This window comes from Fukomys damarensis, unplaced genomic scaffold (genome assembly GCF_012274545.1).
Source record: "Fukomys damarensis isolate Sample0158 unplaced genomic scaffold, DMR_v1.0_HiC HiC_scaffold_16, whole genome shotgun sequence".
NCBI lineage: Eukaryota > Metazoa > Chordata > Mammalia > Rodentia > Bathyergidae > Fukomys > Fukomys damarensis.
The window spans coordinates 52,288,172-52,314,364 of NW_022900928.1; the positions used below are offsets into that span (position 1 = coordinate 52,288,172).

General features: G+C 32.3%; 1 protein-coding gene across 1 annotated transcript in view; it reads left to right on the plus strand.

Annotated features, from left to right (window-relative positions):
- The window catches only part of Dync2h1 (dynein cytoplasmic 2 heavy chain 1), a 318,483-nt gene that overhangs the window by 37,269 nt on the left and 255,021 nt on the right, over positions 1-26,193 (plus strand). The window contains exons 27-40 of the mRNA XM_033764303.1: positions 1,914-2,046; positions 2,147-2,264; positions 3,848-3,960; positions 6,854-6,973; positions 10,175-10,325; positions 13,705-13,910; positions 14,744-14,926; positions 15,372-15,554; positions 17,348-17,571; positions 18,926-19,041; positions 21,557-21,756; positions 22,647-22,911; positions 24,255-24,462; positions 25,592-25,721. Coding sequence (XP_033620194.1) covers positions 1,914-2,046; positions 2,147-2,264; positions 3,848-3,960; positions 6,854-6,973; positions 10,175-10,325; positions 13,705-13,910; positions 14,744-14,926; positions 15,372-15,554; positions 17,348-17,571; positions 18,926-19,041; positions 21,557-21,756; positions 22,647-22,911; positions 24,255-24,462; positions 25,592-25,721 — 2,350 coding nt within the window. The remainder of the gene's footprint in view (positions 1-1,913; positions 2,047-2,146; positions 2,265-3,847; positions 3,961-6,853; positions 6,974-10,174; positions 10,326-13,704; positions 13,911-14,743; positions 14,927-15,371; positions 15,555-17,347; positions 17,572-18,925; positions 19,042-21,556; positions 21,757-22,646; positions 22,912-24,254; positions 24,463-25,591; positions 25,722-26,193) is intronic.

Consider the following 26,193-nt stretch of genomic DNA (forward strand, 5'->3'; position numbering starts at 1 on the left):
TTTTTTTTTTTTTTTGTACCAGGGATCGAACTCCGGTCTTTGGTGCTTATGAGGCAGGCGGCGGAACCGCTGAGCTAAATCCCCAGCCCTATGAATTCTTTTTATTACCCTTCCCTTACCCTCATCTCAAGATCTTCTTTCCATTTACCAAAGATCTATTTCCTATTTCTTATTGTCTGTCTTTTCATTGTTCTTTAAATTATTTGTTGTTTAAATTATTTTTGAGTTTCTAATATAAGAGAAATTATGTGATATTTAAGCTTTTTTGTCTGATTTATTTCACTTAACATTGTGGTCTCAAGGTACATCAATTTTTCTACAAGTGACTCAAATTTATCATTCTTTATGGTAGACTGGTACTCCACTGTGCGTTAATGGCCCATGTTCTTTATCCATTTATTTGTTAGACTGCTTCCAAGATTTTGCTATCGTGGGTAGTGCTGCTATAAACATGATTATGCATGAATCACTGTAGTATGATGTCTTTGACTCTTTTGGGAAGATACCTAGAAGGGAAATAACTGGGTCAAATGGAATTTATGGTTTTAGGTTTTTGAGGAATCTCCATACTGATTTCCATAGTGATTGTACTAGTTTACATTCCCACCAACACTGAAGAATGGTTAATTTTTCCTTGCATTCTCACCAACAAAGCTGTCAAACAATTTTTCGTTGGTCTAAGTATAAATCATGATCTTCCTCTTGTCCATTTCTTTAACCTTTACTTTTCTTCTTCTTTTTTTTTTTTGCTTCAGTAATTCCAACCTTTAGTTTCTCAGATAAGAGAAGATGTGATAAAAAATTACAGTGAATGTTTAAAACAAACAAACAAACAAACTTTTTACAGTGAAAGACACTTTCCATTAGTTCTCCTTAGAATACTACTCCATGCTTTGAATATACTTATCCTTGCCACTTTCTAAAGCAGTTCTGGAAGTCTTCTGTTATATCTTCAGTTTTGTTGTGTTGGGCACATGTCCTAAATCAATTCTAAACATTTACCTTTCATGGTTACTTTGACTGGGGAAGAGCCAGATGTTGAATAGTACCAGAGCCGGTGAGTAAGGTAGATGAGGACACTGTATTGTTTTTACATTAGGAGCGCACTCTTCTATTGGATGACACATGACAAAAACATTTACTGTATTTTTGATCACACCTTATAAAGATATGAAAGAGGACTTTCAGAACTGCTTCAGAAAGTGGAAAGAATGATGTGATAAGTGTGGTTGAAGGTAGTGGGGGAGGTTTTGAAGAGGATTAATGTTAGTGGGTCTTCTACTGTAATAAATTATTTTTCATGTAAACATTCACTATATTTTGACTATGCCATATATATAGCTCTTTCCCAGGATCTTTGCCAGAATTGACTTTCTTTTTATTCATCATTTGTATCTCACTTAAAATAACTTCTTCAAAGTCATATTTAGTAGCCACCTTAACAGTACTTTGCACTTTACCTTACCACCATACCTCCCACCTCGTGTGTGTGTGTGTGTGTGTGTGTGTGAGAGAGAGAGAGAGAGAGAGAGAGAGACAGAGACAGAGACAGAGACAGAGTCTGGCTAAATTTCCAGGCTGGCTTTGAATGTGCAATCCTTCTGCCTTAATATCCTTAGCAGCTGGGATTACAGGGGTGTTCCACCATGCCTAGCTTTATTTAAATATTTTAAAAATTATTTAATGTCTTTATCATCAGACCATTCTCTGAGATAGGACTTAATGTGTTTAATGAAGAAATGAAATAAGAGAAATTGCACTGTGAAAAGAGAAAAATCATAATTAGACATTAATTTTTAGCATAATTTAAATTGTTAATAATGTTACCTCAATTTATTTTAAGCAGATGGAAAAATAAATATCTCTCAGCTACGAAACTATTAATATATGGGGAAATAACTTTTCTTTTGTAGATCAATAATGACTGACATCAAGAAAGACAATAGAGTCACAACATTAACTACACATGCAGGAATCAGAAATGCTCTACTAATGATACTTGATCAGCTTCAAAGATGTCAGAAATCATTGAATGAATTTTTGGAGGTATTTTTTTTTAAAGCTATCTATATGTAATAAATTGTGAAGCATTTAATATCTTCATTATTTTAAAAGAAAGCTATTTTTAATTTTTGTTTTTTATTAGGAAAAACGTTCAGCATTCCCAAGATTTTATTTTATTGGTGATGATGACTTATTAGAAATACTGGGCCAGTCTACTAACCCATCAGTGATTCAGTCACACCTTAAGAAGCTATTTGCTGGTAAGATTTACTGTTTATTCAGTAGATATTTCTTTGTTTCAACTATCTGTTATGCACTTGAATAAAATATAATTCATGTACTCAAAAAAGAGTTTAATAGGGGAGACAAGCTAGTAATTTGACAACTATAATACATTGTGACCTTATGACATACATATGTATATAGTGTTGTAGCTGTATTTATGAGGGGATTTAGTGCAGTTACACAGCACTGTGGAGAATATAACATTTAAGGTTAGAACTGATGAATAAATATATAGGCCTTAGAAGAAGGGTGGTCAGCCAGAGAGGATAGGCTGTGTAAAAGCCTGAATGTGAAGGAAAATGTGCTTTTTTCATTATTAAATATAAACTCTCAGTAAGGAAAAATAGCCATGTAGAAATATTCAGTAGTGATGATTTTTTTTCACAGTATTTAATTTCTTTGACAATGAGCTATATTTTTCAAAGTAACTTTAAGAAGTAAAGGATTGTAGGCTGAGGCAGGAGGATTGTTAAGTTTAAGCCCAGCCTTGGCAACTTAGCAATTTAATGAAACCCTGCCTTGAAAGAAAGAAAGAGAGAAAGAGAAAAAAAAGGAGGAAGGCTGGGGATATAGCTCAATGCAAGGCCCTAGATTCAAATCCCAGTACCAGAAAAATAGAAAAATAAACAATTCTTGCTTTCATTTACAATCAGGAATCAGCAAACTAATAGCCCATGGGCTAAATCAGTCTTACTGCCTTTTTTTTCTTAAGTTTAAATAAAGTTTTATAGGATGATAGCAATGCTCATTTGTTTTACATGTTATCCATAACTGCTTTTGTGTTATGATTCCAGAGTTGAGTATTTAGCACAGAAATCTCATGTCCCATAAAATTTAAAATATTTGCTGTCTGGTCCTTTGCACAAGTATTTGCCAACTCTGTACATCTGCAGATTTAGTATGTTTATGTCTATACTTGTTATATGAGCCTAGAAAGTAATAGAGTTGTTAGAATCAGAGAGCTTGTACTCAAACTCTTTAATAGAATTTACCTCTCTGAAATTTAATTTTCTTCTTTATATTGAAAATAATAACTTTTTTGCAGATGAAAATGAGATCACATGTTCACTTATTTTGTACTAAAAGTAATGTGAGAATTTGAGGGAAGATTTATTTACTCTCCCAATTCCCTCTTTTGTCTCATATCTAAATGCTATATACAATCGTTGCTTTTGTAACTCATCTAGGAAAGTTTTTCAGTATCCTAAATTTTATTGATCTATAATTTACATACAATACAATGTTCATACTTTAAGAAATTTGATTAATTTTGACAAATATATACACTTGTGTAACCACTCTTTCAGTGAAGATACAAAACATTTTCATCAACGTTCCCTCATTTCTTTTTACAGTCATTTTTCACCATTTACTCTGTCACTGATCTGGTTTTTACCACTTTGGATTAATTTCTCTTATTCCTAGAACATATAAATGAATTCCCCACTATGTATTTTTATGCATCGATTTGTTTTGCTTTTCTTCGCTCAGCATGGTGGCTCACCATCCCTGCAACTGTATATCCTTTTATAATTGAATCTTTGCTTTCCTGTAACAGGTATTAACAGTGTGTGCTTTGATGAGGAATCAAAACATATAACTGCAATGAAATCTTTAGAGGGAGAAGTTGTACCTTTAAAAAATAAAGTTCTTCTATCAAACAATGTAGAGGTAAGAAATAAAAATAGAATTAACATAATAAAAAGAAATAACATAAGAGAATTTGTATAAAAAAATTTAGTCAATTTGTAGGATAGAGTTGATTAATTTATGTTGTTTAGGAAACTCATATCTTTGGGAATGCTTTGTTTTGTTAGGTGCAGGTTTTTTTTTTTTTTTTTTTTTTTTTTTTTTTTTTTTTTTTTGATTTTTTTTTTTTTTTTTTTCCAGGGGATCAAATGCAGGACCCTGTATTGTGAGGCAGATGCGGTGCCACTGAGCTAAATCCCCAGCCAGGCTCAAAGTTTTTGGATATTAAAAAGAATATGGATTTTGGGTCTTTGAAAGGTAGCATGTAATTAGGAGAATAACTGGTTTTGCAGTCAAAAAGTCCATGATTATTAGCTTTGTGACTTAGAGTCTCAGTTTTCTTATCAGTGAAAGGGAAACATTAATATCTGTTGCAAAAATTTCCTATTGAAAATTGAGTGAGATCATTGAATTCAGGTACAGTGTATAATCCTTGGAACATAAGTATTTCGTACTTTGTATAAGTACTAAATAATTCCTACTTCTCTTTATTCTTGAAAATATGAATTGTATGAGATCGTTTAGGTGAACAAGTAAACTAGAAACTATTGCTTTTATAGAACAACCATTGATTAATATTTCTAGGACTGGAAGTAATCGAAGACCTATTATAGACATATAGCTGAAAGTAGTCAATAATAGTTTATATCACATTGAAATTCTCTGGTTCCAAAATTATCTTCCAAATGGAAGCCAGAGGCCATACCTTAGGATGTGCATATCTGTACAGGCCTGTGAAATATTTGTTCTTGGTTAGGTCTCAACCTTTTATTGTATGTTAAATATATAAATCAGGTAATTATCCTAAGTAGCTCCCATGTTTAAGAATTTTGTTGTTTTCCTTCTTTAATTTATTGGCACAACATAGAGAAGAGGAATTTTAAGTTTTAGTAACTGGATTAGGGCATTTATTATGCCAGCAAATGGAAAGCTGATACTCTGGAAGCTCTTGTGATTAGCAAAGCAGTATCTTCATGGCCTGAAAAACCAGATTCTTATTCTAGCTTCAGTGGCTTTAACATGGGCAGAGGTTCATGCTGTGTGCTGTATAGATTAAAAATAAAGCTAAAATTTATTATTATTTTTTTTCCATGAAGTTTATTGGTACTTTTTAAGTAAACAGTACAGTTACATTTATCACTGGGATCTTGTATCTTCACATGACAGATCTTGGTTCTCATTTTTTCCTCCTACCCCTGGCTCTCCCTTCACCCCCTCCACCCTCTCCTATTTACAAAGACTTTGTTTCCATATTTTCCTTTTCTCATATTTTTATCTTTTCCCTTATTTCCTTTCCCCTACCCTTCCCACTTCTCCTGCACTTTTAACCCTTTTCTTCCTATTTCACATTATCATTTATACAATTTGGGTCTTATTCACACTTTTAGTTTTTCACACCAGTGAAACTATTTGGTATTTACACATGTATGTCTTATTTATTTCACTTAAGATAAAGCTAAAATTTAAGTGGATGATGAAAAACTAAGATTTCAGTTTTGCCTTTGTATTTCATTGCCAATTATACTTTTTTTGTTGTTTTGTTTTGGTACTGGGGATCAAAATTGTTCACACGTGAAACTATTTGGTATTTACACATGTATGTCTTATTTATTTCACTTAAGATAAAGCTAAAATTTAAGTGGATGATGAAAAACTAAGATTTCAGTTTTGCCTTTGTATTTCATTGCCAATTATACTTTTTTTGTTGTTTTGTTTTGGTACTGGGGATCAAACTCTGGTCCTTGCGCTTGCCAGAACAGGCAGTGGCAAAAAACTGAGCTAAATCCCTGGCCCACCAATGATACTTTTAAAGTAGTGATACAGAGTCATTATTTTATCAATCATTATTCATTTAAACGTCATGAAATTTTATCATTGAGTACAAAAATATATTGTTTTGACTTTGAAGTAAAGTTAATTTTGTTTAACAAAGCAGCCTAATACCCTGTCTTCCCTATGCCACCTCATATTATATGGTTAAGTCTAATGAAGCCATGTCTTCCTTGAATGCATCTCTTTGATTCTCTGATCACTGGGATAGCATGAACCGGGAGACTGCACGGTCATTGTGACTGTGAATTATTGGTTTAGCTATCTAGCTTGTTTTTCTCAATGATGAAAGGAATGGGCAACTTTTTAAATGTTCATAGTATATTGATTTTTGTAGACATAATTGTTATGATATAGCTGCCCACATACATGAGCTTTCATACTCATTAGTATCTCAAAAGGTAAAAACATTTTTTTTCAAAGTATTTGAGCCATTCATTTATTTATCTTCCCATTAAGTTTGTTGGTACATTTAAAGCAAATAGTACAGTTACGTTTATCATTGGGATCTTTTATCTTTACATGATATATCTTTGTTCTTTTTTCCCCCCGTACCCCAGCCCTTCCTTCAACCCCTTCCCCTTTCCCTATTTACAAAGACTTTGTTTCCATTTTTTCATATTTTTTCTTTTCCCTTGTTTCCTTTCCCCTCTTCTTCCCACTTCCCCTTTAGCCATTTTCTTCCTATTTCACACTATCAATTACACCATTTGAACCTTATTTACAATTTAGTGTTTCACACCAGAGAAACTATTCAGTATTTACTCGTGTGTCCTATTTATTTCACTTAAGAGTATCACCTCAATGTGCATCCATTTCCCTATAAATGTCTCTAGTTTCCCATTCTTTATGAACCATTTATTAATACAAAAAAGAATTATATATGCCATTTTGCACATTTTGGGATTATGAGAGTCAAAGAATTATAAATAATGTCTGTCAATAAATTATTTGCTTTATGATTATATTGTTTTCTAATTTTTAGAGTTGGTTAAATGATTTAGCCTTGGAAATGAAGCAGACTTTGAAACAGTTGTTGAAGGAATGTGTTACTGCTGGGCAAAGTTCACAAGGTGCAATTGACCCATCTCTGTTTCCTTCACAGGTAAAGTGTGTATGTCTGGAATATAGGTGGGCATGGAATTGTGGAAATACCCTTTACCTTGATGTTAGAAAGCCCAGACAACTGGAACACTTGTTATTTAACCTCTTGCATTTGAAGAGAACCAATATAAAAATAGCTACTATATTCTTAATCTAAAAAGTAAATAACCTTGCAAACTATTAGGTAGATTTTCCTGTGAGAAGTCAACATCTCAATGTCTACCTTCAATCCCTAAGAATGAAAGTTCTCACTAGCATTAGAGTGGACAGATCGCTAAACTTCTGGATCTGTTTCTTCAACTCTAAAATGTGAAGGATGAACTTCATGGTAATGAAATTATCTTCTAGCTTGATTAGTTTGCTATAATTCTAATACTTTCAAGCAGAGAGCTTGTTGAGATCTAATTAACCCATGCCAATGATGAATAGAACAGGGAAGGGAATCAAGCATATAGGAACTTCCTAGTTCCAGAAATTTAGTCTATCATTGATAGAGACTAATAGGATATATAACATTATCACCATCTCTCTCATGGGATCATCTTAAGAATATGGAGCCGGCAGGAGTGTAGCAGAGTGTTAATTTAGATCTGAAATGTAATCACAACACTGAACTGGAATATCAGCAGGGAATTGGAGAACTAGGTCACATGGTGGGATATAAACATACTGTGGCTCAGTAATAACAGAAGTTCCTTCTTGGAACATTGGATACTAGATACATAGCTTAAAAACTTGTTCCAGGCCTTTTCAAAGTATAGTGCTAGTAAGACTTGTGCTACCAGTTTTGCCCTGTTCGGATTGGGCCCAACTAATGCTGTCAGTGTAGGTCCTTGTGAACTTTTGTCATTAGGGTTGATGTAGGCATTGAGAATTCTCACATTGAAATCTGCCAAATAGCATTCAAACTTACTTGCTTTTTATTTATTTATTTTTATTAATTAATTAATTAATTAATTTATTTTGAAGACAGGGTCTCACTATGTAGTTGAGACTGACCTGGAACTCACTAGTAGCCCAGGCTGCTTTCAATCTCACAGAGATCCTCCTGCCTCAGCCTCCTGCGTGCTGGGATTACAGGCGTGTGCCACCATGCCCGGCACATGCTTTATAGATTAAAAAAAAAAAAATTACCTGTTGGAACAAGTTTTTATGTTGGTTCTCTTAAAGTATGAGATGTTAAGTAGAAAATATGGAACATTTAGATTCTGAGCTATTTCATCATATGTGTCTGTTTTATCTTTTTATATTTTGAAGCAAACTAAAATGTGTTCTTTTTTTCTTTTTGGTACCAGGGATTGAACTCTATAATGTGTTTTAAAAAATTTTTCTTAGAGAAAAGTAAAACTAACCATTAGTGATTACTGTTGCAGATTTAGAATTAAGCTGCTTTATTATCTCTGAAAATGCTTGCTAGTATTTTGTCCACTTTTAAATAGGGCTTAAATTGATTTAAAATAGAAGACAAAATTAAAAAGTCCATAAAAGCAAGAATTGGCTAATAATTGAGTTAGGGACAGTTGCATTGAGAGATATACTGGAAAACAACAGGCCAAAAAAGTTATCAGATTTTAACCTGAAAATTATCTCTAGGTTCTTGAGCAGTCGAGTAAAAATGCAAATTCTTAAAATGTAAATAGTTATTGTCTATCTTAATAAAGGATTGTAGTTCATTGGAAATTAATTCTCTGAAAAATATGTATCCCAAGTGTTTGTGTAAAATGATTGGAATAGTATAACTAGTTACATAAATGCTTGGTATAATTATGTGCTGCTAATCCAGTCACCTTTTTATAAGGACCTGGAGTAACATAGAGAAGGTCTGATATAGAAAGGTGGCAATCTGGTGAAGGTGAAAAATATCCCGCATGTGATGATTCATTTTTCATTTATTTTCTGACTGATACATTTTGTTTGATACATAGATAGATTATAGTAGTACTATATTATCAAATTATTTTGAAGGTTATAAAATATTTACAGAGCACCCTTAGTAACTATTACATTTTAGGTATTAATAATATTACTCCCTAACCAAATATCTTAATGGTGATGTGACTTGAGAATCCAAGATGTCTTGACATTTAATTCTGTTAGTGTCTAAAAACTGAGATTATTGATGTTCATTCAGGAATTCAAGAAATACTGGATGAAAGGCCATCTAAATATTTGGGCATTAGGCTTGGAAATAGCATGTGAACATTTGGGTATGTCAAAGAGCAAAGTCTTTTTCAGGATCTGCTTAAATGCTTAACTGTATAACTTGATTAAAGAAACTAGTGAGTTTGTACCACTTAGTATAGTGAGATAACTGTGCAGGAGAGTTACTAATTGGCTTTATCTTCCATATAATAATTTTAATATGATATTTATAGAATGAGTTAGAGTAACAGAGAAGCCCAGCTGGCTATGATGTTATAAAATGTTTGTATAGGTAACTGGATTAATCTAAGAAATATAGGGATTTGATGATATTCATCTGGATGATGATGTATCAAAAAATCTGTTCAGTAGAAAACTGTCAACAAGTGTAGTGTTTTTATAAGTTGATAGCTCATATCTTTAGTTTAAAGGAGAAAAATTTTTTTTCTTGTTCATTCAATTACTATATCAAAGTGTCTTGATACAAATTTTCAGAGGCTGGTTTTCAGTACATAATTTGCTTTATCAAAAGCCTTGCTCTACTGCACTAGTACATATATCCTCTTAAGCAGAGTTAACATTTCAGATTTTTTATAAACATTTATGTTTATGGATATTAGGTTGAAAGACTAAGACATCTTAAAGAAAATTAAGATATTCTAGCAGTATACTAAGATTTTTGAAATGCTAGATTTTAAAAAATTAAATAGAATACATGTATTCTGATATCTCTGTATTCTGTGATTGAAAAAAGGTATTTAAGAAGAGAATCAATGGCTAAAAGTACAAAGACCCTTAGGGTACAATAAACGTGGTGTATTTTAGGATCAAAAAATAGACACATAGCGGAGTGTACTACCAGATGAGTTCTAAGAACGAAGCTTGAGACAGTTGTTTTTCTACTGCTGTATTGCTCTGTTAATATTTGAGGTTCCAGTATGACATTCAGGTAAAACTGTCTAGTATACAGTTGACAATTCAGGAATTGATGTGTTTCCCTACATTTATAAAATGTTTCTAAGAAAACTCACCTTTTTAAGCTAATTTTTTTATTCCATAGATATTATGCTTGGCAGAGCAGATTAAGTTCACTGAAGATGTAGAAAATGCTATCAAAGATCATAGTCTTCATCAGATTGAAACACAATTGGTGAATAAATTAGAACACTACACCAACATTGATACAAGTTCTGAGGATCCAGAGAATACTGGTATAGACAGAAATGTTTCTTTTCCTGCCTGGTTTTGGGTTGTTCAAATGTTTAAGCCCATTTTAATGTATTTATTTTGTTCTGAATTGTGTGTCCATCCATCTGACTTTTCGTCTATCTGTCCATTCATTTTGGTGATGACTCTGTGATCTACTATATGAACATATATTTTTAAACATTTTGTATTGTACTTAGAATTAATAGTGTACTACTTTAAATCAAATGTAGAAACTTCATCCAATATAGAGTTCTTTATATTCCCCATTTTATATTATATTTATCTCAATATTACATCTATACACATGGAAACATCTGTGAAATTGTGGGGTTTTTTTTTTTTTTTGCTTTTAACCCTCAAACATATTTAAAAAAGATCCAAGAAGACAATAAACTGCTACATATGCTTATATGTTTACCATTTCTGTTGCCCTTCATTCCTGATATTCTGATTTCTGTTACCATTTTCCTGTTCTTTTACAAGTGTAATCGAAAACTATGGTAAAAATTTAAATTTGAAAAAATGCCTTTACAGTAAAAGACACACTGCCGTTAATCCCCTTCAAAAATACTCCCCATCACATTGAGCACACTTTTCCTATCCTCGTTGCCGCTTTTTTAATCAGTTGTGAAGGTCCTCTTTAGTGAGGATTTAACGTTTAGTTGTGCTGTCATGGCTGCCTTTATCCTTGATCTATTCAAGACAAACCTTTCACTGTCATTTTGACTTTGGGGAAAAGCCAAAGGCTGCATGGTTCTAGATCTGGTGAATAAGGGGGGTAAGAACACAATGTTTTTATGAGCCTACCTTTCTGTTGCATGATACTTAACTGCACAGTTCACTGTATTTTTGATCATACTTCATAAAAAATATGAAAGAAGACTTCTAGAACTGCTTCAGAAAGTGTCAGTAATGTTGGCATAATGTGCTTGAAGTGAGGGGGATTAATGGCAATGTGCCTTTTACTGTAATTTAGAAATTAAATATTCACTATATATTTTGATCATCCCTTGTAGTGTGGGCTTGCTAGCTATGGATTCACATTGTTTTCCTTCAACCTAGAATGTCTTTTTTCACCTTTATTCTGATTATCTTATTTTAGTTGTTATTGTGGGTTGATAGTTCTTTTCTTTCGGTATTTTAAGGTATTCTGCTTTGCTTTGATTGCCATGTTTTCTGATAAGTAATCTACATTTTTCTATAAGCATTATGTTATTTGTTTTGGAAGCAGACTTAATCTTTTCCTTTAGTTTTCAGTAATTTAATTATGTGTCTAGCCATGGATTTTTTTGCATTTATCCTATCTGAGGTTCTCTGGATGGGTTTTTTTTTTTTTTGAGACAGGGTCTCACTATGTAGTTGAGACTTACCTGGAACTCACTATGTAGCCCAGGCTGGTCTCGAACTCACAGCGATCCTTCTGCCTCAGCCTCCTGAGTGCTGGGATTACAGGCGAGTGCCACCACGCCCGGCTATCTGAGGTTCTCTGAACTTGAACCTGTAGCCTTATATTTTTCACAAAAAATTGGAAAGATTGCAGCCATTATTCATACTTTCTCAGTATAATATGCTTTCTTTTATTCTTCTGAGTTTCTCATGTTATGAATATTAGATCATTAGGTCTGCAAGGCTGTTTTTTATAAAAATATTTTTTCCAGTCTCTTCAGCTTTGATAATTTGTACTGCTTTGTCTTCAAATTCATTGATGTTTTTTCAGTTTTCCTTTTAATGAGGAGCCTATCCAGTGATTTTTTTTTAAATTCTGGTTCTGTATTTTTTACTTTTCTAATTTCCATTTCCTTCATGTTTTTTATTTCATTGCTGACATTTTTTTCTTGCCATGTTTTTCAAGAGTGTTCATTTTACTTTTTTTTTAATTTTTGGTACTGGGGATCGAACTTAGGACCTTGTGCTTGCGAGGCAGGAGGCAGCACCACTGAACTAAATCCCCAGCCCTCGCTTTACTTTTGAGTGTTTACTTATTTTTTGGATCATTTTTATAATTGTGCTTGAAGAAGTATTTTTTTATTTAATTAATTTTTTTTGATACTGGGGATTGAACTTGGGTCCTTGTGCTTATGAGGGTAGGCAGTGACGCCACTGAGCTAAACCCATGGCCCAAAGAAGTATTTTAATTAATTTATTTTTTGGCACCAGGGATCGAACTTGGGGCCTCTCACGTGCAAGGCATACAGTGGAACCACTGAGCTAAATCCCTGCCCACTCGAAGAAGTATTTTAGATAATTCCAACATCTGTGTCATCTTTTGCCCTGATACATGTTGTCATTTCTTATGTAGATTCAGGTTATTTTGTTTTTTGCATGATGGATAATTTTGGATTATATTCTGAACATTTGAATGTTTTGTTATGAGAGTATTGGTTTTGTTTAAATCCTTTGGAGAATGTTTTATTTTTTCAAGCAACTCGAGTTAGATCATAGGCTCTGTGGGTTGTGATTGCAATGTCAGTTTCTGTTTTTATAATATTAGATTCTATCCCACATGTATGCAACATAGTACTTAACTTTTCAGAGTTTTTGAATTATTATTATAATGCCGTCTATTCATGTGTAGCTTAGAAGTGAGCCCAGAAACTAATAAACAATTTTATGGGATAATTTTCCGATTTCTTCCTTCTCCATGGTCTTCCCATGTTTCTGGCTCTCTTTTCCATCTTGATCCTTTGGCCAGAAAGGTAGGCTTTCATGTATTTTATTCTCTTCTATCCTTTTTTGTGACTGCCTCCGTGTACTGGACCAATTGACATTTTCTTGACCAAAGAGAGAAAAAGCAACTGGGATTTGCCCTACTCTCTCGGGATCACAGTTCTTCCAATTTTAGAAGAAATGTTTCTTTTATCAGAGTTTAGGAACTTTTGGGTCCCAGTTGCCTTACCTGTACCTCAAGCTTGAGCATATTAGGCCTTCTCTTGGTATTCTTTGTTCATATCAATCTGAATTTTTGACTATATTTGGTGTAGAAGTGGTATGCGGAAGGCGACAAGAAAGCGGTACATGTTTGCCATTAGTTTGGTGGTATTTCTAATTCTGATCTCCCAATTTGTCTACCTTTTTTTACTTTTCAGAGACCTAAAAGCAGTTCAATACATATCCAGTTGTTTAACCTATATTTAGATAGAAAAACAAAGTAGAGTATGTTTACTCCCTTAAATAAGAAATCAGGCTTTTTCTCTTATTGAGATTTGATGTCCTAAGTTTTTACAGTTTTCGTTATTTTTTACTGACATTTTTTGGCTTATGCAATTTATATTGCTGTGCTATTCGAATGTGTGAAGAAATTGCCATTTAAATTAAATAAAAATCATTTGTATACATAATAAGTCACTAGCTAATATTTCCACCTGTTATGTTTGTGTGCAGAAGCAGGCATGCTGGAGCTTAAACTTAAAGCACTAATTCTGGACATTATTCATAATATTGATGTGGTAAAGCAGTTAAATCACTTTCAAGTTCACACAACTGATGACTGGGCTTGGAAAAAGCAAGTCAGATTCTATATAAAAAGTGATCATGCATGCTATGTTCAAATGGTAGATTCTGAACTTCAGTATACTTATGAATATCAGGTATGAATTGTGCCAGAAGAGGTTTATTTTTCTGATTAAAAATTCTTTAAAGGAAATAGGCTATTGGAAAAAATACTTTTATTTCTATTGTAACTTTTCAAAATAATTTTTTGTATTATTTTCTTTTTCTTTACCAGAATTTAAAAGGTAGTATGTAAAATAATATAAAATATAATTCTGCTTACACGATGTTGAAATATTGTCAGTGTTGTACTGAATTCTATAAAATGTTACATTGGTGATATCTATGTAGAATGTGACTTTTTCAAAAGCAAAATATATTTTGATATCCAAATCTGTTCCTAAATTGAGGAAAAGTCATATAAATAGCAGCTGAGAATAGAATCTGCCTTCCCTACAATCTAAAAAGTTTGAGAATTATTTAGGAAGTTACTACTTTCATAAAAAATTTAAATTAATTGTACTTTGAACTCTCCAGTGTAGTTATGATTTGTGTTGCTCATGAGTCTAAGAAATAATTTACATACATTTAAAAATATGAAATGGAATGTTTATTGTATAATACATTTTTAGATTGGTTTGTTTTAAAAGCAGTCTTTTTACCATTGTCAAGGACTTTAGAAATTATATGGAAACCTAACAATATGGTAATTGAGGATAGAATGAAATACATGCCTGAGAAGTAACTAATGTTAATCTTCCTCCGTACTTTAGAATGTTTCTTTCTAAGAAAAATATTGGGTGTTTTCTGAGCTAAAATTTTTTTAACCTGTTTGTTGCATTTTTAACTTTTTGTATAGAATCTCACCCCATATAAATATTTGTGAATGTCGAGTAGAATATGAATTCCCTGACATGCTTCTCTCGTGTAGGGAAATGCTCCCAAGCTGGTCTATACTCCACTGACGGATAAGTGCTACCTGACTCTCACTCAAGCCATGAAGATGGGCCTTGGAGGAAATCCTTATGGACCCGCTGGAACTGGAAAAACTGAATCAGTGAAGGCATTGGGTAGACTTCTTGGAAGACAAGTTTTAGTTTTTAATTGTGATGAGGTAGAATAAATCATTATGAAAATATGTGACGGTTTGTTAAATATGTTTGGATTTGTTTTCATGTACTAATTTAGGAAATTTTCTACTTTTTACTTTTAAAGTGCTTTTTAGTAAGGAGAATATTAAATAGAAGAAAAAATTCATTTAAAATTACTCTTTTCACAACATTTTGTATAAAATTTATATTTCAATTTAAAAAATATCTAAAACAAAATCTTACATTTGTTTAGTTCTGTGTAATTTTCAGAACATTTTTCTGTGCATTAGTTTGTTTATTCCTTGAATCCACCCTGAAGTTTGAAAGAGTAGCTACTTAATTCCTATTTTAAAAGGAGCAAAAGAGACACATATGGGTGAAATTATTATCATTGAATGACATGAAATATTAAATTATTATTAGATATTTCAATTATTTTTAATAAACATTTTTATTATCATTTTAAAGGGCATCGATGTGAAGTCAATGGGGCGAATATTTGTTGGTTTGGTAAAATGTGGGGCCTGGGGTTGTTTTGATGAATTCAACAGACTGGAAGAATCTGTACTGTCAGCCATATCTATGCAAATCCAGACAATTCAAGATGCTTTGAAGAATCATAGAACTGTGTGTGAACTGCTTGGCAAAGAGGTAAAGAATATATTGGGAATTTAAATAATTGAAATATTTTGTAAGACTTGGCATTACTTATACTCAGGTTTTATTCTCTATTTGTCTTGTACTCTTGTTTCTAAACTGTGACCAGTATGCTAAGCTTTTTATTTATAAATGTCCCTGAGATTTCTTATCCTTTTTTGGTTCCACTTTCACAATTAATCTTTAAACTTTCAATATGGAATAAGTCATTTATAACAGTATTTGTATGATTATATTATATGTTATATATATTTTTTTATTTGTATGGGCACTGTATTTACCACTTTAATGTACTGTCTATAATGCTACAACGTTTTGATATAGGTAATAAATTTATTGTTTTCTTTTTCTTTTCTTTTTTTTTGGGGGGGGTGGTACCAGGGATTGAACTCGGGTCCTTGCGCTTGCCAGGCAGACAGCAGCAGCACTGAGCTAAATCCCTGGCCCATACTATTTTCTATTTTATGAATGAAGAAACCAGGATTTGATACTGTAGTGGAGCTGGGAATCGAACCTAGGCCTATCTACATGTGAAGCACATGCTTTTAACCACTACTTGAGTGTTAAAACAATAAACACTCAGCTATTTTGTTCATCACTTCTCCCAATAGGAGATATTCATTCATGTCATTAAAATGTAAACTTGTTTGTACCACTGATATAAATGTTTTCTACATATATGTATTGCTGAGCACACTAGAAGTTGTACGAACTGTGAAATTATCCTGTTATCCATAATAACCTTTGCACAACACGTACTTCTCTAGGTATTCTAAGAAAGTAAGACAGTTCCACGGTGTTAATATGTTATTTACATGGTGCTTAACTTCTTCACAAATTAAAGAAAAATAATTAAGAATTACCTCTCTAATATTGAAATTACCTTCTTCCACATTTACCTTTTTTTTCCTCTTAGAGTTGTTCTTTTTTCCTAAACAGTACTAATCTATCCACCTATACTTTGGAATGTATTTTCCAGAGACCTTGTAATTTCTCCCTGTTCTAGAGATTCAGCCTTCCCTCTTCTACTGCTGCCTTTTTGGCCTTCAAGTGTAGTCATATCCTTTCTGTCTTATAATACTTAAAGCATAAACAAACCTTAATTTAATTCATCTCCCCTTTCAACACCTTCTTTCTCTCTTTTTTCTTTTGTAGCCACATTTCTTGCCTTCACTGCTGTAGGTGTTTCTACTTACCAATTGTTCCTTTATTTTTTACACTTAGTAATTTACTTTGAGTCTTAGCTGCATTAAAAATGCTACTTCTAGGTGCTCTCATGACATTCTACTCTTCCATGTCCTAACATTTATCCCACAAAGAGTGCTTCTGTGTAATACTATGTTTATGTTTCAGAAAGGCACAGGCCATTATCAACTCTATTTCAGAGTTGTCTCTGTGTACTAGCACAGAAAAAGGCTTTTATTAAACACATGTTGAATGAGTGAGTGGAATTCAAATTAGTTATCTTTTCTTAAACTTTCAGGTTTTTTTGTTTTTGTTTTTGTTTTTTGTACCAGGGATAGAACTCAGGGCCTTGTGCGTGCAAGGCAGGCAGCAATACCACTGAGCTAAACCCCCAGCCATTAAACTTTTAGTTTTAAACACCTGATTGGAAGAACCTGTGTAAAGCAGTGCATTTCTAAAGAGTATTTTATGTTTAGTATGGAGATGGCTAGCAGACTGGAGGTAGCTTTTTGTTAAGATGTAAGTCTTGTATAATAAAATTTCTCTAAGCAATATATATTTATAATTTCAGATTTCTGAATCATATACTCTAAATATTTCAGGTAGAATTAAATTCTAATTCTGGAATTTTTATCACTATGAATCCTGCTGGAAAAGGTTATGGAGGAAGACAGAAACTGCCTGATAATCTTAAACAGCTTTTCAGGCCAGTAGCTATGTCTCATCCAGACAATGAGCTTATTGCAGAAGTTATTCTCTATTCAGAAGGATTTAAAGATGCTAAAGTATTGGGAAGAAAATTGGTAGCTATTTTCAACCTGTCTAGGTGAGTTTTCTTCTTTAATACTTCTGTATCTTGTATTACCAATGATTGATTATGGTTATTATTATTATTAATTATTATTATTATTATTATTATTTTTAGTACTCGGAGTTGAGCCCTGGGCCTTCCCATAGAGCTACATTCCCAGTCTATAAAAAAAAAAAAAAAATTGGGACAGATTCTTATGAACATTCTGAATTACCTAGCCAGGCAGAAATTTAGGATCTTTATTCTTCAGCCTCAGAATGCTGGGATTATTTGATACTTAGTACCAAGTGTTTGCTACCATACCTGGTGAAAAAATTTACTTTTTGTTGTTTGTTTTTTGTTTGAGACAGATTCTTACTGCATAGTTCAGTCTGGCTTTGAACTCATTATGTAGCCCAGGCTGGCTTTGACATCATGGCGATCTTCCTGCCTCAGCCTCTCAACACTGGGATTTTCAGTGTGTTCCACCATGCCTGGTCTGGAAGATTATACTTTCAAGAAAAAAACAAAAATACAGAAAAACTTCTGGTTCCGAACTCATTTTTTTCTGATAACTTAGTTGATCTTTTTTCTTCAGATATTTGTATTAGAGCACTAGGTAAATGATTCTTAATGAATTAATTTACCAGCTGACAATTCAAAATCTGATCTTTGCAGGGAATGTTTTACATTTTTCCACTTAGGTTTTCTAGTAGTAGAGGCTGACTCTTGGCTTCTTTGGCACAACCTAAAATTTTGTTTTACATCACTTAAGAGATAGTAGGGAATGAGATAGTGCCAGAGATGGAGGAGAAGGAGGGTTCATTATAGTCTTTAAGAATAAAGGTAACAGCCAGGCATGGTGGCTCACACCTGTAATCCCAGCACTCGGGAGGCTGAGGCAGGAGGATCGCTGTGAGTTTGAGACCAGCCTGGGCTACATAGTGAGTTACAGATCAGTCTCAACTATATAGTGAGACCCGTCTCAAAAAAAAAAGAAAAAAGAAAAAAAACGAAATGACATCAAAAAGAATAAAGGTAACAGATTGTTGTTTAGTGTTTTTATTAAGATAATTAGCCAGTTCATAAAAAGTTAAAATTTTTTTTTATACTGGGGGATTGAACTCAGGACCTTGCACTTGTGAGGTAGGCGATAGAACCACTGGGCTAAATCCCAGGCCCATCAAAGGTTAATTTTGATCTTTGTGAACCATCTGTTTTTAGTTGCTTACTTCAGTGATCATTTTTTGAGATTGTCTGTTTATATAATTAAAGGAATATCAGTATTCCTTTCTATGTGTTGGTGGTTAGGTTTTATAATTCTTTGGCTGTGTTAATGAAAATAAATTCTTATAGCTACTTGATACTTCAATATTTCCATGTCTTTCAGGGAACTTTTGACACCTCAGCAACATTATGATTGGGGTTTAAGAGCTTTGAAGACGGTTCTGAGAGGAAGTGGAAATCTTCTTAGACAGTTGAAGAAAAATGGCACTGGAAAAAATGGTATCATTGATTATACCAATTCAGTAGCTTATTTAAAAAAAAACAACAAGTTTTAATTTGGAAAAGTTTTATGTTTACAGAAAAGTTATACAGTATAAATTGTTTTTGTATACTCTGACCCCAGTTTTGCCTAACGTTGAAATCTCACATTCATAGTGTACTTTTGTCACACCTAATGGAATCATTTTTTATGTTATTTTTTAAACTAAATTTATTATTTTAGTTTTTAATGTGATGTCCTCTAATAATTTGGGATGGAGGGTGCTAGAGATTAAAACCTGACCCTTGTTTGTGCTTGACATGTAGTCTATGACAAGCTATACCCTCAGTCTCTTCTATAAGAACTTTAACATGTATATTAAATATTAAATAGTTGGTAGCTCTAAAGAAATAGTGTAATCTACTTGTTCTTAAACTTTAATGCCCATTAGAATCACCTAGTGGCTTATTAAACCAGTTTGTTCAGCTCTACTCCCAAAATTTTTGATAAAGAGGTGTAGAGTAGATCCACAAACTTTAGAAACACATGAAAGTTTTTCTCTTTAAAAAACAATATACCTGATTATGAATGTTTGGTAATAGTAGGGTGGAGGTACAGTGCTCTCTCACATTGTACCAATGAGTATATAAGAACTACATGACATCACTGCCTATCTTCTTTTTTATCATTTGGCTAAGTTAGTGTTTGCCTATCTCTCCACTATAAAGTTATATTTTTCCTGCTTCCTACTTTATGGAAGCATGTTAAAAAAATCTGGCATACTCTGAAAATAAGGAGGCACTCCTTAAACTCTACTTCTTAGAAGTGGAATATCTGCATTATTATTTGAAATTGTTCGATTAGAGTTATCTCTTTTTTTCATTTTTGTACTTATTAAATTATATAGTTATATAAGTATGGACTCATGTATATTCCTATTATATTTCACTCCTGTAAAGTAATTCATTTTCCACTCAGGATAATTGATTGCCCTTTACCAATGGATATATGCCTTCTGAAAGGGTGAATTTTCAGCCTCTTCAAGTTTCTGTGAAAAATTGTGTCAAGATATTGTAACAATAAGGGCAACATAACAAAAAGAACTATATGAAATTATCTGTTTGGAATTGAAAAAAATCAAGTATATATATATATACATATACACATACATATTTTAAAAGGATGCTTTTAGCTCTATTATTAGGTTGACATATGCAGAGGTAGATATAGCTGTTTTTAAAGTACCTAAATAACTATTTTCCAGTTGTCTTTGGTGATTTTTAAAGACACTTTTAAACCATACATTTAGAAAATAAAAATGGTTAATTGAGTGCTTGAAATGAACTCTAGGGCAACCAAATCTCTTTATATTTAAATGTAGCAATATTAAACCATTATAGAGATATATTCCAAGCTAAATATACATGTATATATTTGCTTTTGTGTATATTATAAATCATTAGCTAATATCTTTGAAAATAAGGGCTAGACGATGATATTAATATGTATATTTGGTCTAAGAAGAGGCTGATCAAAGATTGCTGCTCATTGTATTATTTTCAGGTTTAGGACATAAAATCTCTAGGAGGTAATATATTTGGAGAGATAGTTGCATTTATAATTAGTTTACGTACAGGGCATGTGTAAATATTGAATAGTCTCTCTGGTGTGAAAACCTTAAAATGTAAATAAGGTTCATATTGTAAAATTGATAGTGTGAAATAGGAAGAAAAGGACTAAAGGAGTAGGGGAAGTGGGAAAGGAAAGAAGATAAAAGAAAAAATATGAGAAAGGGAAAAAATTGAAACAAAGTCTTTGTAAATAGGGAAGGGTGGAGGGGGTGAAGGGAGGGACTAAAGGAGTAGGGGAAGTGGGAAAGGAAAGAAGATAAAAGAAAAAATATGAGAAAAGGAAAAAATTGAAACAAAGTCTTTGTAAATAGGGAAGGGTGGAGGGGGTGAAGGGAGGGCTGGGGGATGGGAAAAAAATAAGAACCAAGATACATTATGTAAAGGTACCAGATCCCAATGATGAATGTAACTGTATTGTATACCTAAAAAGTACCAATAAATTCAATTCCAAAAAAAAAAGAATTAGTTTACCTAGATTTGAATACCAGCCATAGTATTGTGCTTTCTCAGGCAAGATATTTAAACTGTTAGAGACTTTATGTTCTCATATATAAAACTGGAATAATAACAGTAATACTTTCTTACCAACTTTATAGAGTTACAACAAGCATGTCATATAATGTAAAAGGTAGAGTATTACGAGTGATAATGGTTTTCATTTCTGTCTGAATTTATGCTAGAATTCAAATCCCATGGAAAAGAGTTCATAACTCTACCTAGTGATCCTCATTTTTCAATAGTCAAAAGATAATGTATTTGCCAGTTTACATGATTTAATATGTCTTTAAATGTGTCTCGTGCATCATTTAATTAATAATTCTTTTGAAGCCAGTAGAATAAACTTACAAACTTTGTGGTCATTAAACTGATAACAAATAATTTTAAGATGAAGCCTTTTCTCTAGCTTATGAAAGTCGTGTTGTAGTACAAGCATTGCGGCTTAATACAATGTCGAAGTTTACGTTTGCTGATTGCACCCGATTTGATGAACTGATTAAAGATGTCTTTCCTGGAATTGACTTTAAAGAAGTAGAATATGATCAACTAAGTACTGCATTAAAGCAAGTCTTTGAAGAGGCCAATTATGAAATCATACCCAATCAGGTAACTGTCAAGAATATTTTATAATAGTTATTATTACTTTTTACTGGGTAATTATTAATTATTCTTACCATACATTTTTGAACTTATCTTTCCTCCTTCAGCATTATTCTTACTTGCTCAGGGAAGGCTTCTCTGATTTTAAAGTCCTGATTATAGCCTTTTGCTAAGTGTTTTCATTACCCCTGGAAGGCTGACATAGGTCTCATCAGGGTGACATAGGGAAACTCTGTCTCAGAATAAAAAATAAAAAGGGCTAGGGATAGAGTTCAGAGGTAGAGTATCCCTGGGTTCCATTCCAAGTACTGCATAAAGAAAATATTATTTCTTTGTACATGTTTGATATTTTCATATTTCATTAATGTTGATTCTCTCACACCAGCTAATCTCCATGGAAGGTAGCATCTCTATATATTATATGACTTTTAATAAATCCATCACATATACTTTTGGTAATTGATTATATATGATTTAGTTTCACTTTGGTAATTTCCCTGGAGAAACTTTTTAATGAATCTATTTATGTACAGTAGTTAAAGTGAATACTTTTTCCTCAAACAATATGTGAGAGATGTAAGATATAAAATGAATGAATGAATAAGTGAATAAAATAATGAATATGTTGTATTTTTATGTAAAAATAAGTAAAGAAAATAATAGCCTATTGTATTGTTAAATACATGGAAAGTGTCTTTACTTATTTTTAAAAAATTGAATTTGAAGATTTTATTGTAATAAATGTTTAAATTTGTTTAGCTGTTGTTCTGTTTAAGGTTTTATCTTCCATTGAGAAAATCAAAGACTGAATTTACATGTTTGGAATAGAACAATTATGTAGAATAGAAGCAGAAATGTGCATAATTTAATATATAAACATACTTTGTTTCTACTAGATCAAGAAAGCTTTAGAATTGTATGAACAGTTACGCCAGAGAATGGGTGTTGTTATTGTTGGTCCAAGTGGTTCTGGCAAATCAACTCTTTGGAGAATGTTAAGGGCAGCACTCTGTAAAATTGGCAAAGCAGTAAAGCAGTATACTATGAATCCAAAAGCTATGCCTAGGCATCAACTATTAGGCCATATTGACATGGATACAAGAGAATGGTCTGATGGTGTTTTGACAAATAGTGCTCGTCAAGTAGTTCGGGAACCACAAGGTCAGTCTCTACTATGTAATTCATTGATTTACATAACAGTTCTTAGAGAATAATAGGACTGGCCTATAATGTTGTCCTTATCAAGATTTAGACATTACTGTAAACTATAATGTTTTTGATATTTTATTAGCATATGGTATAATTTTGACTCAGTGCTATCTTACAATTTTAGTACTGTACAGTCAAAACTCAGTAATGTATAAATTGTAATCTAGACTAATTTACTGAAGAAATATAAAATTTTTGATTGTTAGTTGAGGTCATAATGCCTCATAGTTGCTGTGTGTGAACACTTAATCTGACAATTTGAATAGATTGTTTTAAATAATTTTGAAATTTTAAGTAGTAAAACAGGAGACTTCCTAGTCTAATTTTTTTTGACTTGCTTTTTAAGAGATTTTGTTTGTTTGTTTGTTTTGTTTTTTTTGAGACAGGGTCTTACTATGTAATTGAGATTGACCTAGAACTCACTATGTAGCCCAGGCTGATCTTGAACTCACAGCGATCCTCTTGCCTCAGCCTCCCAAGTGCTGGGATTACAGGCCTGTGCCACCACACCCGGCCATTAGAGAATTTTTTTTCCAGAACCAGAGGAGACTCAGTTTTTGATAGGTCATAATTTAATAGTTGTTTTCTTAAGGCACTCAATGAAATTGGAAGATATTGGAATTCTAATTGGAATTACAATTGGACATTGGAAGGGATTTTAGCGTAGTTTCTTCATTTCCTAATAAATGAAGATCTGTTATTATATTACCTTCATTTATTTCTCATGCTTTTATTGATAGCATTTTCCTCTTTTAATTGTTACAAATTTTAAGTACATCTTGAACTACTTCCAGTTTAGTCAGGAGGATATAAAATGTCCTTGAAAAAATCTGCACACAACCTGATCACTGCTTTTTCCCCTTGAAATCATATTTTCATATGTAAAAAAAGGGACAGTAGTCTATTATTTTTCATGTGGGACACTGAAAATTGAGTTTTATCTATTTTCTGAGAGAGATATCTTTAGCATATTCTTGTGTCATGGAAAAAAACAACAATTTGAAGAATTTTTTATAGGTATCTCATGTGAATAGAAACTTGTCTTCTATACTACTGTTTTTTTGAGGAGGGAAGGGTGTGGATACCAAAACATTTTCACATGGTAACTAACATGACTAGCTGAGACAGCATGAGTTTTTTGTTTTGTTTTGTGTTTTAGCAAATCTGTAGTAAAAGTCACATGAGAAATTTCAGCTCGATCATCTTTTTGTTCCTAATATTCAGCTTTAATAATATTATCACTACATATGCACACATATGTATTAACAATCTCCTCTGTTGTGGTTTGGAAGCAGATATCAGCTCATGGATAATCTGTGATGGTGATATTGACCCTGAATGGGTAGAATCTCTGAATTCTGTGCTGGACGATAATCGACTCCTCACGATGCCTAGTGGAGAAAGGATTCAATTTGGCCCAAATGTTAACTTTGTATTTGAAACTCATGATTTAAGCTGTGCTTCACCAGCCACAATATCTAGAATGGGAATGATATTTCTTAGGTAAGCCATAGAGAATTTTTATGTTGTTTTATAGGAAATCACATAAGTATAAAATATATAATATTATTTTAATGTATTTAAATTTTTAATTTAATAATAATTTATTTAAATATATTTTCTTTTTTGTGAGGGTTTAATTCATTCAAAATTGTTTTGTTATATTTCAGTTCAGTTATTTTAGCAGTTTAGTTGTATTATAATTACCTAAATAACATTTTTGTTTATTTAGGGGAACAGCAAATATTTTATTTTATTTCTTTCTTTATTTAAACATTATAGTTCAGTTCAAAGAAGTGAACACACTAATTAAGAAGTAGGCACTGATAATTTAAAGCTCAGTGACATTTTAATTATAGAATCTTGCATATATAGAATTGTAGGGCTAACTCATTTCAGTAGGTTCTATAGTCCAATTTTTTCATTTTACAAATTGAAAACCCCTTTAATTTTCTTCTTCAATGTATTTGGAAGAAGTTTAAAGAGCAAAAATGAATAATTTATATATCATATGGTTGTCACATATCAAAGCATAGTTTTTTGAACCAATTTCATTTCCCAAAATGTAATAAATTGTCATAAGGAAGTTTTATTTTACTTTTTTGATTTACTATTTTAGAACTTGTTATTTATCACCCCATATAAAGTGCTCACTATTTGGGGCCATTTGAAACCAAGAAAGTATGAGACACATGATAGTACAATCAATTAGGTTCAGGTTGTGTTTTAAAATTGTTTATTTCTTTGACAATATTGTCAAATGTTACTACTTTAAATTAGTCATGAACTTCAGTTAATATGAGGTATTAATTATTAAAACAACTACATTTATAGTTTCATAGCAGCATTTATAAAAAATTGTCATTTACTTAAAATTTTGTGGGAAAAGTAGAGTAAGAGGTAAATTTACAGTTAAATTTGAGTGCTTGCTCTGTGAAAGCCCAAATAGGGATCTGTTAATAGCGGAATGGAGTACTATTAATTATTAACCATACAGAAGTAACCAAACTAACTCTTGTACTCTAGAAGGTAAAATATATGTGGAATAATTCATCTTAAAGTAGGAATTTATTTGAAATTAAATTTGTAATTTCTAAATAATTTCTTATATGTTTTTGTGCTAATCTCTTAGCGATGAAGAGACAGATGTTAATTCTTTGATAAAATCTTGGTTGAGGAATCAGCCAGTTAAGTATAGAAATAATCTTGAAAACTGGATTGCAAATTATTTTGAAAAGGCTTTGCAGTGGGTTCTAAAGCAGGTAAGTTGACTAAAATATTTCAAAATTAATCGCCAAGGTAAGGAATATAATAATTTAGAATGATGCTTATGTCTTTCTGCCTTGTGAGAGAGCTCTGCTGGAATCTGGTGATGAGGTAAGTGATTGATGTCTTCACTGCTGTCTCTATGTGTCTTGTTATACTTTTTTTTGTTACCAGGGATCAATCTCAGAACCTTGTGCTTATAAGGCAGGTACACTGCCGCTGAGCTAAATCCCTGGCCCTTTGGTATATCTTTTTTTTTTTTTCAGCTTTAATTGAGTTTATTGGTACATTTTAGGGATACAGTACAGTTACATTCATTGTTGGGATCTTGTACCTCTACATGACAAGTCTTGATTCTCATTTTTTCCCCTTACCTCTGCCCTCCCTTCACCCCCTCCTCCCCTCCCCATCTACAAACACTTTATTTTCATCTTTTCATTCTCTCACATTTTTTTCTTTTCCCTTATT